The 15,160-nt window shown below is 36.8% G+C and overlaps 1 protein-coding gene across 3 annotated transcripts in view; it reads right to left on the reverse strand.

The window, feature by feature from the left end:
* Positions 1–279: 279 nt before the first annotated feature.
* The window catches only part of PCDH7 (protocadherin 7), a 422,039-nt gene continuing 407,158 nt past the window's right edge, over positions 280–15,160 (reverse strand). For 2 of the 3 annotated variants that reach the window (XM_053577815.1, XM_053577814.1), the window contains exon 3: positions 280–4,572. In XM_053577815.1, coding sequence (XP_053433790.1) covers positions 4,196–4,572 — 377 coding nt within the window. In that variant the 3' untranslated portion in view covers positions 280–4,195. The remainder of the gene's footprint in view (positions 4,573–15,160) is intronic. The other variant, XM_053577816.1, reaches the window with a different exon arrangement.

A 15,160-nucleotide genomic window follows, 5' to 3' on the forward strand; every position in this document is an offset into this window, starting at 1 on the left:
TTTACCCTTAAGATTTTGAAGCTAGCTAAGAAAATGACTCAGGAATTAATTTAATGAAACTGAAGAATTCAAATTCTGGTCCATTACAAGGCATAGTAATGTGACAGTTATGCATGGGGCCCCCCAAATCAACAACTGCTGTTTCATTATCTCTTTGCTCTATCTTAATTTAGCAGAAATCAAACCATCTTAAGTCAACCTGGTACAAGCATCCACTCACTCCACATCCATTCAAACGTGAATTACCTGTCAACAGAGAAGTACACTTACAAGTGTGAAACCATTTGACCATGTTATATTTTAATTTGCAGAGACAAAAATGACAAGCAATTTATTTACATAAAACTGTACAAAAGCAAATTAAATTATGTAAAGTATTTCATAAATAGTTGGACGAGTGTTTAATACATTTCGTCATGTTAAGCATAGTTGCGTGCATAGTGACTCATAATAAACGATGATAAATTGTTCTCTGCTTCACTATCAACATCCAAGTAGCAGAACGATAATCAATGATTAACATTACAAACAGATCGTACTACACTGAATGCAAGTGCTTTAAAATGTAGGAAAAGTTGTCTGAAAGCAAACCCTAGGTAGCTGAAAAAAATGATGCTTTCCTTCAAATGTTATATGTATCTGCCTAGATCACAACTATCAAGCTTAACTGTATTCATGACCATCTTTACCCCTTTTCTTGAAGACACATTTATTTATTTATCACTGATATACTTGCAATGATTTAGGTCTTCAGATTACTTGTATTTTAGAATGGCTATTTGCTTCTTGGCAGTTTCTTCTGGACTGTGTGTTTTATTTTCCTATAAGACAGCTTCCTAGGGTAGTCTTTCAGTCACACACCCTCAGTACCATCGTAGTTCCTCCTCCCATAAAAATAATGCCTCCCTTATTTTCTGAAACTCAGGCAGCAGGCCAGTCGGAAACTGTACAAAAATGACATCCGCAGATTCAGAAAGAGCAGTCGATTTTAGAACAAAGCTACAGACATTTTAATACATATAAATTTATGTCGTTATTCATTAATTTATAAATGTGTCCTAATGTATAATGCATGCAAAGTTCACTTGAGATTCCTGTGTACAGAAAATAGGTATGATTTATTTACTACATAACCAAAGTGAAAATGGCAGCTACAAGAACAATGACAAAAAAAAAATAAAAATTCTGAATCAGTATTTTCCCTTGCATAATGGACTGATTTCACCCCGATAATTCCTTTGTGTTAGTTTCACAGTAAACTGGTTTCACTTTCTAGTCAGATTTCAGCAGCCCATATTAATGGTTTAATTTTGATTTATGAATGAACAATATTTAAGACTGGTCCATTATCTGAGTTTGTCAGAAGGCAAAATTTTAATATATTATTCATTAATTTTCAGAAAATAACCATGGATAAATATATAGGATCAAAAAAGTTGGGAATAGCCCATTTCCCCTCATTGTCCAAACCCCAACAACCATTTTTTTTTTTTTTTACCATAACAACAGGTATAAAAGGCACAGTTGCTTATTTTGCATTCACTCATTTTTTATTTTTTTTTGTTTCTTTTTATTGATTTTTTTTTTTCAAAAGCACTCTATATATGGAGTGGCACCAGATTTAACCTATTCAAAATAAAAGTCATACAAACACAAAATATATTTCTGTGTCATGCCAGCTCATTATATAATAAACATGTTATGGTAGCTAATTCTACTAGAATTACTATGAATACTTACAGTACACTGAATTTTATTCTTCCACACCCATTTTAGTTCTAAAGAGAGGTTCACGAGTTAAATGACGATGGCATGGCTGTCCTGAATGTTGTGCAAACGTCACTGGGAAATGTGGATCCAATTAATCTGAAGGTCCGAATGACCCGTATTAGCTTTTTCGAGAAGAGAAGGGTTTAAAATAGAGTGAAATGAGCTACCAGTGGTTTCAAATGTCTCAGGAAAGAAAGAAAAAACTGCATTAAAAAAAAGTTCGCTGAACATCTGTGTTATGCAATTATTTCCTCTGTAACGTGCAAGAAAAAATATGTATACATTTCATAAGTATCTTTAGAAGTATTCTGTCTTAATAGGTACTTACAGATTATACAAGGCAGAACTGCTTTAATGCAGTTTCCTAACAAAGTACTAGAATTGCATCTTTCCATAGTGTAAATAATAATCAAACATGAACATGTTCAATTATTGATATTTTAATCCAATGTTTTTGATTCAATTACATATCTCTCTTCGTCCTACCTATTATACATAAACTAACATCAAAATGAAAACTCCATTTAAGAGAGAGCATAAGGAAATGACCCCCACAGTGTACCCCACCGTACAGAGAAGTGATTTTCAAAGATAAGTATGTTGAGGACGTATAGTGAATTGTCAACCTATCTTCCAGGCTGCTTCACTTTAGAGTCTTAAGAAATTCTGCAAAGCATGAAACTACCCAAAGCTACGCTGTTTCTACTATTTGCTAGAGAGCCATCAAGGCCAGGTTTCAAACCTTCAGGGTGAGAACGTGTGCTCTCTTTACCTGTTGTTCCCTATTCTGTCTGTGGATTGTCACTTGTATCTGAATGTCCCAGTTCAGTTTTTTAGTTGCATTAAGTCATCCTGTAGAGAGCAAGTGGCTCACAATCTGCATATTCTGTTTCTTTTTATTGCACCGAAAAAAAAAAAGCCATATTTTCCAAGTTTGAGATGTACATACTGTGATAAATGTCACTGCCTAGAATTCATTTCTTTCATGTTCCATCTGGATTTGTTTAAGACATGTTCAAATTACATTAATGACAAAGTTAATTGGGTGTCACCTTGTTTCAATGCTGGAGTCCAGAAATCGTTCTATATTGCACACAATTTAAAATGAATGCACTTGAGTTAGATGGAAGCTTGCACCAAACAAGTAAAACAAGCAATTGTAATTTGAAATGTGGAAAGTAAGGCCAGCAAGCATAGCTCGTAACGTGATAATAGTGAACTTGACTGACTAGACTGTAGACCAATACCTCCTTTTCCTACCTTACTTCCTATAAATAAAAATTTAAAAAGTGTCATCTTCCCTGACAAGATTACCTGAAACTAAATGTGAACCTCAATCAATGGCCTATTCATAGAATAATACCCAAACTATGTCTCATTAGTTCTTCATTTTCTGAACTTTCAAATAAGATTCATTATAAAAAGGAAGTATGTTTCCTGGGTATAGAAACACTATGAGATAAAGTAGTTCCTGGGTGTTTCTGTACGTGCCTGGGTTCAGCTGCTTTTTCTGTTTAATGATTTTCTACATCAAGACCAAATCAACTTCATGATTTCCCTGATCTGTCGTATGATCTTTGGCCTTTTAATGACACCATTGTCAAGTCAGTTGAGAATAAGGTTCATATTCTGAAAAAAAAAATACATACTTTTTACAAGTCTTAATTAGTGTAGTTGATTATACACAATCAAGATTGTGTGTTTACTGAGAATATTCGGGGAATGTATGAAATTGAAGTTGATGTTCTTGACCTGAAAACGTTATGCCAGCCTGGGACTTCATTCACTCACTGAATATTGTTTTGCTCTTAGTTTTTGTTGGAATATTAATGCTATGATCTGCCCTACATCCTTTTTCATAGAATCCCCCTTTATAAAGGGTGTACCGTTAGAAGGACTCTACCATTTTTAATGGGTTGCCTTCGATGGTGTTAAACCATATTCTGATCGTGTATCTGAAATACATTTCCCCTGCCCTGCTTTTATTGACCAGCCAGATGACACTCGAACAAAATCAAAGTGACTAAAATCATGCTGCAGCTTAGGGATGAAGAGTGTGTTGGGTTCTGCTCATCGAGTTTGTTACCATGAAAGAAACCTGCAACCATCTTTTTTTTTTTTCATTTTTCTTTTTTTTTGGAGAGGGGTGGGGAAGAGAGAGTGCATGTTGGGAATCCGTGAGGGGGGTTCGACATGCAGTAACAAGGATGTTTTCTACATTGTACATTACCATCAGGCTGACGGTATCACTAGAGGCCTGATCTGGAGGCAGAAGTGGCAGGCAAAACTTTGTCTCTTTGGTAGCCCCCCTCTTTGTGATTAAACGGTTTTGCTTTGTAAGGGTTTTTTTGTTGTTTTTTGTTTTCTTTTGCCCCTTATTCTCCTTCTCATACATGAAAAGACATTGCTGTTGCTCCTTGACAGCCTACAGGTAAACTTCTCTTCTAGTGAGCGTGTTGACAGGAGATGGCTTGTATTCCCCTGTCTTGGTCAGGGGAATATCCTCGGGATTGGCTTCCTCATTTTTGCTGAAACTAGCTGCACTGAAGGTCTCATAGGATGAGGTCAACTTTTTGTTGAGGAGGTTTCTGTTGCGGTCACCCATGATGGCAGCCTCACCATTGGCCAGCTTCTCCTGGCTTCCTCGTTCATCGACAGGCATGAAAGTAGAGAGTTTGGGCTGGCTCTTCTTCCTCTCTGGAGAAGTGCGGACGGGCATCCAGCAGGCGTCCGAGTGGCCATACTCGTCACACTCGCGAGTGCACTTCCCGGTCAGGGCTACATCTGGAAGAGGTCTTGAATCTGAAACCCAAGGAGAAGGAGCCATTAGTGTTGGGCCTTCCTCCACTGGCTCCCCTGATCTCTAAGAAACTGGAGGGGGACTTGGGAAAAAAGGTAATATGCGTTTCTCTTACCATCTTATCTCCCATTTCCCAACACCCTGAAGTTTATCATCCCAGTTTTAATTTCATAGTCATCAAAGATAAGATTTTGCAAAAAATTCCCAATAGAATATAAGAGATAAAAAGACAAAAAAAAATAAATGTAAGTGTGTAGAAATACATATATATCTATATATATATATATGCATTTATTATACAACAGGGCCGTGCAAATTATTCTGTAGTAGAAGTGCTGAGTACACAGATATATTTGGATGGGTATAAATGTTTTCCACATCTTTAAGAAAAATTATTAAATCCCAATAGATAATTTTCTGGACTTATATAAATTGTCCCAGAAGTCATATGCTTTCGCCAATTGGATTTCTTCCTGCTTATACATTATTCATGGAATGCAAACAGGTAAAGCATTCTATTTAAAATATATTGTAAGACAACAGGGTGACAAAGAAGTTGAACCTAAATTGACAGCGGACTATGTAGAAGGTAAAAAAAGCAAGGTACCAGTAGGTACTAGGCATAGCATACTAGTAACATCGCCACCTGCCCACCCTCACCCGCGTCCCTCTCCCTCCCACCATGGTAAATGATCTAGTATGCACGTAACTCCCTGAGTGTTTTAGCTGCCAGTGTATTTTCTGAATGGAAATATTTCCTGAAATATCTGAAATGTGTTGGGCAAATATAGTCAAGTTGCTAAACTTTTGACAAAATAGCATGTATTCCTAATTAATGATGTTGCCTGGAAGAATGAAAAGTGTCTTTTATTTCTACACGTTAAAAGATTAAATCATATCCAGATAGTTCTTGGGGATCAAGAGTTAAGATGGCAGTTAAGAATTACCTTTATGCATAACGAAAGTCATTATATATACCTCTCTTTGAAGAATGGTTGTGTATTTTCTTAACATTAGAGGATATTTTTACAGACATTTTGTCAGGGAGAGAAAAAAGAGAGAGAGAGAACTGTACCACCTTACCAGATTCTACAGGAATAATCTGGAGGGTTTTATTTAACATAGGATATTGTTTATTTTACTACCAAACAAAAGAACATATTATAACTGCACTTTCATTTATATCATGTTACCATTTTATAACAAGGCTTATGACTTAAGGACTGGCAAATTTTGACCTCTGCAAATGTATTCACAGCCAGTGGCGTCCACTGGATTTGCATATGCATAATGCTGGGCAGATCTGGTTTAAAATAGAAGAGGGGGTTAAATTATTCCCAATGTATTTATAGCCTCTGCTTTTCCCTCCACACACCAACTCCTGTACTCAAATTTGTATAGTATATTTTAGAAGTTTTTTCTCTGCCAAAATTCCTAAATTAAGGCTCTCCAATAATGCTCATCATTTTTTCCTTTAGTGATGACTAACTAAAATATCGGCCTTTATTAACCCACAGACTTTTGAACCATGGTGGCTTGTGATTTTTATGCACTATACCAAGAGTTCACAAGGAAATGTCAGTGTTCTTTACAGGAAATTAAGCATTACCTTATTCTTTGCCCAGGGTAAAATGCAAAAGGAATTATTTATTGCATTCTTACAAGCTGCTCTTTGACTTCTGGGTGGGAGGATACTCTTAATTTTACTGTCAAAAGAAAAAGCACTCTCCCATTTTTTTATGCTAAATCCCTCTGTGTTTCTAAAATGTGTATCTTAGATGCATTAAAAATCAAACTATTAACACATTTGATGAAGGATCTTTGTAATCCAGTTGGTTTAAATAAATAAACTGCAAGACTTTTGAGAATATTTTCTATCCCAGAATACCTTGAAACAGATGTAAATACTTTGAATAGAAAAATAAACCTTATAAAATCAAAGTGTAGGTTCAAATCTACTTTTTAATCAAAATGTGGACTCTTCTTTACCACTTCAACAAATACAAACTTTTATTCTTTTTCTTATAATAGTGTCTATCAAGGACGTGAATGTAATCAGGAATTGAGCTTCTGAAATGAAAAAAAAAGTCTTTTTCAATGTGGGTGTCACTTTCTGCAGAAATGACCTAGAACTATCTCCAATCGCCTCAGATTTATTTATGCCTCACACAATGTGTCCATTTACTTACACAGTAATTTACACAGGTGGCTGCTTTTCAGGGATTAATGTGTGTTTATAATTTGAAATTCATTGCACTCTTTCTCCTTTTGTTTGAGGTGCACTTAAATAACTTGTGGAGCTATGTGGATGCTCTAATAATTTTTCTTCCTTTCGTTTAACTTGTGTGCCTAACCTATCCACAGAGCACAAGAGACTATATTAATTTAGATTGACTGGATTTGCACTCAACTATAAGTGAGAGTACTCTTCCATTCTTTCCCCCAGTCTTTATTTTACAGTCTGGAGTATTTGCCACTAACATTGATTTCCTTTATCGCTTTTAATGAAACACAGCTTGTCTTACATCCACATGTAAGCTGCCACATCTTTATCCAAGAAGCATGACTTTTAATAAGGATCTCCTGTCATTGCCAAAGTAAAACACTTGATTGGGGACCACAGTGGAAGTTGTTAAGACTAATTAGCTGAGACGTGTAGCAATGTTTGTCATCAAATTTAGAAAAATAATCAAGAAAGGCAAAATGAGATGCATCACAAGCTATTAAAACTTACCATTTGGATGACTAAAGTGAATCTTGTAAAGAAGTGTCAATGTTTAACCAATGCAATTTGTATTATGATGGAATTTGTTACGGGAAGGCAGAAGGAAAACAGCCCTTTTCTGTGTTTGTATATTTTCTGATGAAATTATGCAGGGATATATCATAAATGTTTTAGAACACAAAATTTGCACACGGTCTTAAAGAATCATGAAATGCAATACGTTCTTTCTTCCGTAAAATATATACAGAGTTTATAAACTTTGTGTGCAATTCAAAAACTTGAAACTATTTTAAATTGCAGCCGAACTATACAGACACCTGTACTTTACAAATGTCCTAATTTTTTGTAGGATTATAGAGATAGACTTTCAGAATTAGTAACTCTTCTTAGTCTTTCTTTTGTATTATTTCATATTACTATGAGAATACAAATTTTGGGGTTACGTTGTTTCCCGTTGTAAGGAAAAGTTCAAGTTGTGGTTGAGCCCCTCACCCAGGGAGTGTTTTGAACACCTCACATTGCTCACGCTGGGCACATGAGGTAAGAGACAGTGAAGGGCCCCCTCCCTCACCCTCCCCTCCCCCTCCTCTCCCTTGCTAGACTATATTTGTATTTTATCATCCGTGGGGGTGTGCAGTTATTTATATATTGGTTTCATATTTGCATTGAGTTCACTGGATTTAGTTTTTTTCCATTCTTGGGATATTTTACTAAGAAGAGTGAGTTTCATCTCCATCCAGGAAAACATAAAAGACGTAAAGTCTCTATCTTTTCCTATGGCTGAATTGAGTGGATTAATAAACTGTGGCATATATTATACCGTGGAGGACTATTCTTAGTCTGAAGAAGAAGTGTTTTTCTGGTATTTAAGAACATAACCGTATGCTTGAGTTACTACTATGCCTTTTAATTTTGACCTCAGTAAAGAGGAGATGATGAGTATGTAGTAAATAAATACAAAGGAAGAATGTTCGATATGAAATATAATAGTACTCTCCATAAGCATTTTCCACAATAAAGCCAGTTCTTTGGAGGCTGTTCAGTTTTTGTATTTTCTCCCTACTCTATCATATCACACTTTAAGAAGACGTAACATTGAAATGGGGCTGGGCATGGTGACTCACATCTATAATCAGATTTCAGGAGTTCAAGAGCAACCTGAGCAAGACCAAGGTTCCCCCACCCCTGTTTGTCACTATAAGAAATGGGGCAATCAGCCAGGAATGGTGGCACATGCCTGTGGTTTTAGCTACTTGGGTGGGTGAGGCGGGATGATTGCTGGAGCCCAGGAGTGTGAGGCTGCAGTGAGCTATGATGATGCCACTGCACTCTAGCCCAGGCAACAGTGCAAGATCCTGTCTGAAAAAAAAAAGAGTGGGGGTGGGGGGGGAGAATGATATTCATCGACCTTTTTATAGCTTAACATCCCTTATAGAGATCTCCATTTGTATCTAGTTATGGTATTTCATAGAATCACTGCATCATTTTGGAAAGTTAAAGTCCTTTCCTTGATGTAAAGTTAATTTCCCTCTTGAAAGTATTTTTAAGCCATTGTAACAGCAACCAATCTCAGCACAACTCATAACACAGGGAGGGCTTCCCCGGGCTTCGTCTATTTTGCTTGTCACTTCAATCATATGGTAAGGACAGAAGCACTGAGGGGTCTGATCTATGGGAGAGGTGAGGCTCAATGAATTGGCGTTTTGACTTTCAACTCAGCATTTTCCCATCATACCACATTACTTATTCTTATCATACATATAGAAGCAGTATTTAGAGTTCAATGACTGCCATAAGAAAAGGCTATAGACCACGAACAAGGAGAAAAAATCATCTGAGCAGTATGGGAAATAGTTGCCTCAGAGTCACAAATTTTGTTACTTAGTGAGAAGGATGGTGCAATCTCCCTAAGATGACAAATGTCCCGAGGTAAGGAAGATTATATGCCAATTTAAGAAGTCAGGGTATCTCCCTAAAAGAAAGTGTTTTTGTTCTTGCTGGGCAAGGTAGATGGGTGAGCTGGGGGAAGATGTGGCTAGATGTTACCGTGATCTCAACAAGAAGTTACAGATACTATGTGGAATCATTAGAAATAAAAGGGAAGCCCAGATTTAGAGAGGCATTTAACTTTTCCAGAAGTTGTCCGACACAATTCAGAACCCATTAGAGGTACCATTGTTACAGGGTCGCATAATAAACTCATGGAGGCCTGAAGTCAGCTCTGTACCATGAAGGGTTTTGACTTTTCTGAGTTATTCATTCTGCCAGAATCCTGGACACTAACTCTCTCCTGGTCCTTTACTTGAGACCACGAATGAATCTTTCCATTTACTAAAAGAAGGCATGTAGGTGTCACATTTAATTTTAAAATATTCCCAATTAGTTTTTCTTTGTTTTTTTTATTATTATTATTATTTTTGTAGCCCTCACTTTATGGCCCCACAGATGAGTGCCGTGGCCTCACACAGCTCACAGCAACCTCCAACTCCTGGGCTTAAGCAATTCTCTTGCCTCAGCCTCCCAAGTAGCTGGGACTACAGGTGCCTGCCACAACGCCCGGCTATTTTTTGGTTGCAGTTTGACCGGGGCCGGGTTTGAACCCGCCACCCTCCGTATATGGGGCTGGCACCTTACCGACTGAGCCACAGGCGCCGCCCTTTCTTTGTTTTTTTAAATGTCAGCTACTTAAAGCTATCTGTGTCATTTACTTATTTCATTTATAAATTAAATCACTGATCATGTGAGATAAATGAATTGCTCCTGATGTTCAGAACATTCTTCCGATTTGGTCTTTAACATCAAACACTAGCACATTACTTGATAAAATTCTGCAAAGAAAAAATTGTGGTATTTTCTTGTTTTTGAGAGAAAAATAAAAAGTCGGCACTGGTTCCTTTCACCCCCCTTTTTTAAAGTATTTAGCTTTTTTTAATACTTCTTGACTTTCTGATATACAAAGACTTTTTTCCTAGATGTACACAAAGATTTCAGTGGAATCTGGTGGGTGATGGAAAGATTTCACCAGAGAAAGAGGAAGTAAAATGAAATATAAGTGGTAAGTCTTTCCCAATAAATATTTTAACATTATCTTGACTTCTGTTAGTCCAAACGAAGATATTTCTTTCATTCAAACAATTAAACCAAGTGTTTTATTATAAAATAGTCATCACATATTCTTTTTGCCTTTTATGATGGGACTGAGAAAAAATAAAGTCTGTTTTACCTGAAACTTTTCATTTGGAAACCTGTAATTGTATCAAGAAAGCTTGCATGGGAGGAGGAAGGACGGCAAAGATGCCCACTGAGTGGACTTGGCTTTGGCATGTGAGTAGCTGAAAGGGCCCCAACTTTTGCCTCTTTGGGGAATTCAGGAAGAACAGATGGGCAAACATGTAACAGTTCATAGTCGGGTGGAAATCGCTGACTTAGACTAGCAGTTTGTGCTCCTCTGAATGTGTGAAGACTTTCTGGAAGGGAGGAAATTTATAGTTACATAAGTGTCATTCAGGCTACAGAAAGGAGGTTAAGATTCCTAGAGAGTGTTCTAATTTATTACAGACTCACTTGACCCCACAGAATTAGAACAGGGTATAAGGACAATGTAATCATTCAACCCTTTCTTCAATATCCCCTATACCACTCCAGCACTTCTCTCAACAGGCCGTGAACTTCTGAGAAGAGCCGGAGGTCTGGAGACCCAATATTGCTCAGTGTGACTCTGGGCTCAACCATTTATAAACTGTGTGATTTCTGATATTTCTCCGAGTGTTGAGCTCCTCACATGTGAGGTGATAATACCTACTTCCCCATGTATTGTGGGATAAAAGAGGTAATGTATATACAGCTCATAGTGTGGTCCCAGATGCAGCGTAGGTGAGCAATAAATAGGAGGTCATAGCTCCTGGAAAGATTTAAGGAGGTAGAAACTTTATTTTTTCTCTCTGCCATCTTCCAGGAATGAAAAGGGTATAGTTTACTGGAATAGGTCAGGAGCGAGGTGATCTACATTCTACACTCTCACTTTGTCACTTTGTAGCTGTGTAACTAGGAACCGGTTACTTGATTTCAATTTCCTTACCTATATAATGAACAAGAGAAGTTATTAACTTCTTAAAATTACCGTGAGGATTAAATGTGCTACACCTAATATATGTAAAGTCATTATGATAATTTTTGACACACAGTAAGCCCTCCATAAATATTAGCTACTTTAGGTGAACAGTTTCTTATTCAAATTCATTCCTCAAAAAAGCCCAGAAAACTAAAAGGTTTTTTTTTTCTTCCCATAAATGTATAACAAACCTGATCTAAACTAATCTAAGGTTTTTTTTTTTTTTATCATTTTATCTCACATAGTGTGAATATTTATATGTTTGACTGTAAAAATAGCACATTCTTTAAGGGCCTGGTCTTAGATGCTCAAAATTTTTAAATAATATATATTATCTTTCTAATAGATGAAGGATTCTGAATTTTAACATAAATCTGGCTTCAAGAGTTTCCGATAAGTTAATGTGCAATTAATACTGATTGCCAATCAAAGGGAATATCCTTTGAGTTAATTTTCTAGTAGTGCTCCTGGATTTTTGCTGATAGCTTCTATTACAGACAGAGCTACTATCTACTTGGGAAAATCTACCAGTCATCAGATCCTGTTTTTCTATATCAGACATCCTAATACTTCGTTATTAGGAGTTTGCAAAAGAAGATTTGGTCAGTATATATCATGGTTGCTCAAAATCCAAGGGTAGGTTATGTGCTATGGCTCATGTCTATAATCCCAGTACTTAGGGAGTCCAAGATAGGAAGATCACTTAAGGCCAGGAGTTCAAGACCAGTCTGGGAAACATAGCAATGCCCTGTCTCTACAAAAAAAAAAAAAAAAAAAAGAAGACGAAGAAGAAAAATAAGAAATAAAACATTAGCCATGCATGGTAGTCCCAGCTTCTCTGGAGGCTAAAATAGGAGAGTTGCTTGAGCTCAGGAGTTCAAGGCTGCAATGAGCTGTGATTGTGTCACTGGACTACAGCCTAGCCAACAGAGCAAGACTTTGTCTCAAAAACAACAACAACAACAAAAATCCAGGGCAAGCAATCTATTATTTGGAGTTATCTTTACAACCTTCAATAGATCAACTTCATAATTAATCATTTCACTTCACCCTTAAGATAATGGGTTTCTGGCTTTTTACCTTCTGTTTCTTGCCTGGGCAGCACCAGGACCAGACCATTGTAAAGATGGGTCCAAAATTACCATTAAGTTATCAGTAAGTTAATCTAATAGGAAGAGGCTGGAAATAAGGTCAAGATAACAAAAGCAAGGCAAATACCTAAAATGCAGTGTACCACTCATACATCAAACGTGATGGAACAGTCATTGAGCATGAGCTGTGCAGAATTCACCGTGTATTGTTTAAAATTGCAGAATAAGACCCCTAATTCCTCTAATCTCCTATACACACCCTTTTGGAATGTGGCATTACGGCTCCTACCATCAAGATGTAGATGCGTTTGGAACTCCTTAAAGTTGGGCTGGCTTTGACAACGAGTGTGGCAGAAATGAGGCTGTGGTATTTTCAGCCTACCTATCGAGAGGCCTAGAAATTTTGCATTCACCCCTGGAGCCTTATGTGTGCCTTCCTGTGAGGAAGCACAATCTAGCGTCTTTGAAGATGAAAGTCAGACAGTTCCAGCTGTCTCAGCAAAGTCCACCCAGCCAGCTCCCCAGGGGCCTGCAGCCTCATAAGTAAGCCAGGCAAAACTAGCAGAAGAACCACGCCGCCAATCCACACACCTGGGAGAAGTAAGCTTTGTTGTTTGCAGCCACTAAGTCATTTTTATGTTTGGAGGGGAGCGTTTGCTGACTCAACCGTAGCTCACTGAAATCATAATCATAGGTGTATTAAGTGATCTGCGATAAATAAACTGCTCCAAACAACAGCCTGGTATCTAGAAACAATCCGTTCTACTTCCTTTATATCTCCTTATCATGGGTAACAGACTGACCAATATTACTGTAAACAGAACCTTTCAAAGGAACGTTTTCAGAGAGGCAGGCACACTTAATTAAGAAGTTGAAGCAGAAGGCTACCATCTAAAGCTTTGGAGATTCTGGTCCTTTAATTACAAGACTTTACTGCATTATACGTAGGAGTGCTCTAGTTTGGGCTGACATGCGAGGCCAAAATTAAAATGTTTAAACAGGTTTGAAAGCATCAGCAACTTTCCTGCATACCTTAGGCTAAACTCAGATAAACAGCAGCAATTGAATGTATCTCAAGAAGCATTTATTGCCCTGAAGCTTAGGCCACTGTCACTCTGAATGTGGCATTATCCCACACAGAGGAGACGGTGCATGCCACGTTTTGCTCAGTCTTGCTGAATCAACTCAAACATGAATCTGCTGGTTGGCATGTGAAAACATATGGGGACTGGCTGGGAGCAATCAATTGGTGCAGGTCAAAGATTTGGCTTCACTTTGGCTCGCCCCTTCATCCATGCCAAACCGGGGGCAGCAGGGATTTCTGTGCAAAGGAGCAGAGTGGAATAAAAAGACAGGAAGTGCTGGATATGAGAAGATACTCTGATATTGATCAGAAGAGTTCATAAAACCCAGGAAGAGAAGAGAGGTATTTAATTTATTAGTTACCAATTGATTGTCCCTCTCAGAAGAGAAGAAATGCTTGGCAATTCATGTTTCTTTGTCCACTGGAATAATCATAGTTTTTATGTTTTTTTTCTAGTCTCTTAGATTTTATTATATATTGGAAAGTATTTGCTTTGGAAATCATAGACTTTAATAATTTATTGAAATCTAAAAGTATTTCCTCCTCCCATAAATGCAAATATGTACCCACAAAATTTTGCATAAAATTTCGATGAGGTTCAAAATACCTGAAGGGGAATCTCAGAATATTTCCAACATTCTGGTGGGTAAGAGAATACGGACAATTTTTACACTTTGTTTTTCCCCTTGAGCAAGTATCAAAGGTTAAGAAATATTTAACAATTCATCATCAATCTTTGAAAAATGGAAATTACAGGTGGTAAATAAATTGTCATCCCATGAGAAAGATTTAAAACACATGTAATCATGAAACACATATTTAGAAGAAAGGGAAATAATTTAGGTTGGATGATGTTAATATTTTAGGTTAGTTCTTTAAGTGTCTAAATCCAAAACATCCAATCATCTATACGGCTCTGTTTAAATAAGAATTAATTCTTGGGGATGGATTTAACTGATTGCCGGTCAACAATTTGAAAACGTGTTTTCTTTCCTAAAATCCATGTTCCTTTGGAACTTTGAAGAAAAGCTCCAAACTGGTGTCTTGAATTGCCAGCAACTAAATAGTGGTTAATTTTCCAAAGAAGGAAATAAATACTTCCATTATTATGGAAGTTCAGACCAAAACTATGATGATCCACGTGTTATATTATTTGACAAAAATTATTGGCTACTTTATATTAGTTTTACTAGAAAGTATGACAGAAAATACTAAAAGAGGTGTAAATAACAAGGTGGAGCCACCTCCCTTAATGGTATCAAATCTTTAAAGTTTTGTAATATACCTGGGTAATTACAATGTTTTAGTATAACATTTTTTATAAATTAGCTTTATAACTGGAATGTTAGCAAATGTTCATTATTGGCCATAAAGTTGTATAATATATATTCTAAAATATATAATATCTTCAGGAATGAATGCTTACTCTAAAATAGTAGATTCAGCCTTTACTAACTATAAGAATATTACCTTTGGGTTGCATTGTTCTTGAAGGCAGCACACATTTTATTTTTTTTCTCCAATAATGTAATACTTTATACAAATAGACTTAAAAAAAAGAACATTGTAAAAAAAAGTT

Source organism: Nycticebus coucang, chromosome 23 (genome assembly GCF_027406575.1).
Source record: "Nycticebus coucang isolate mNycCou1 chromosome 23, mNycCou1.pri, whole genome shotgun sequence".
In the NCBI taxonomy this organism is placed as follows: Eukaryota; Metazoa; Chordata; class Mammalia; order Primates; family Lorisidae; genus Nycticebus; species Nycticebus coucang.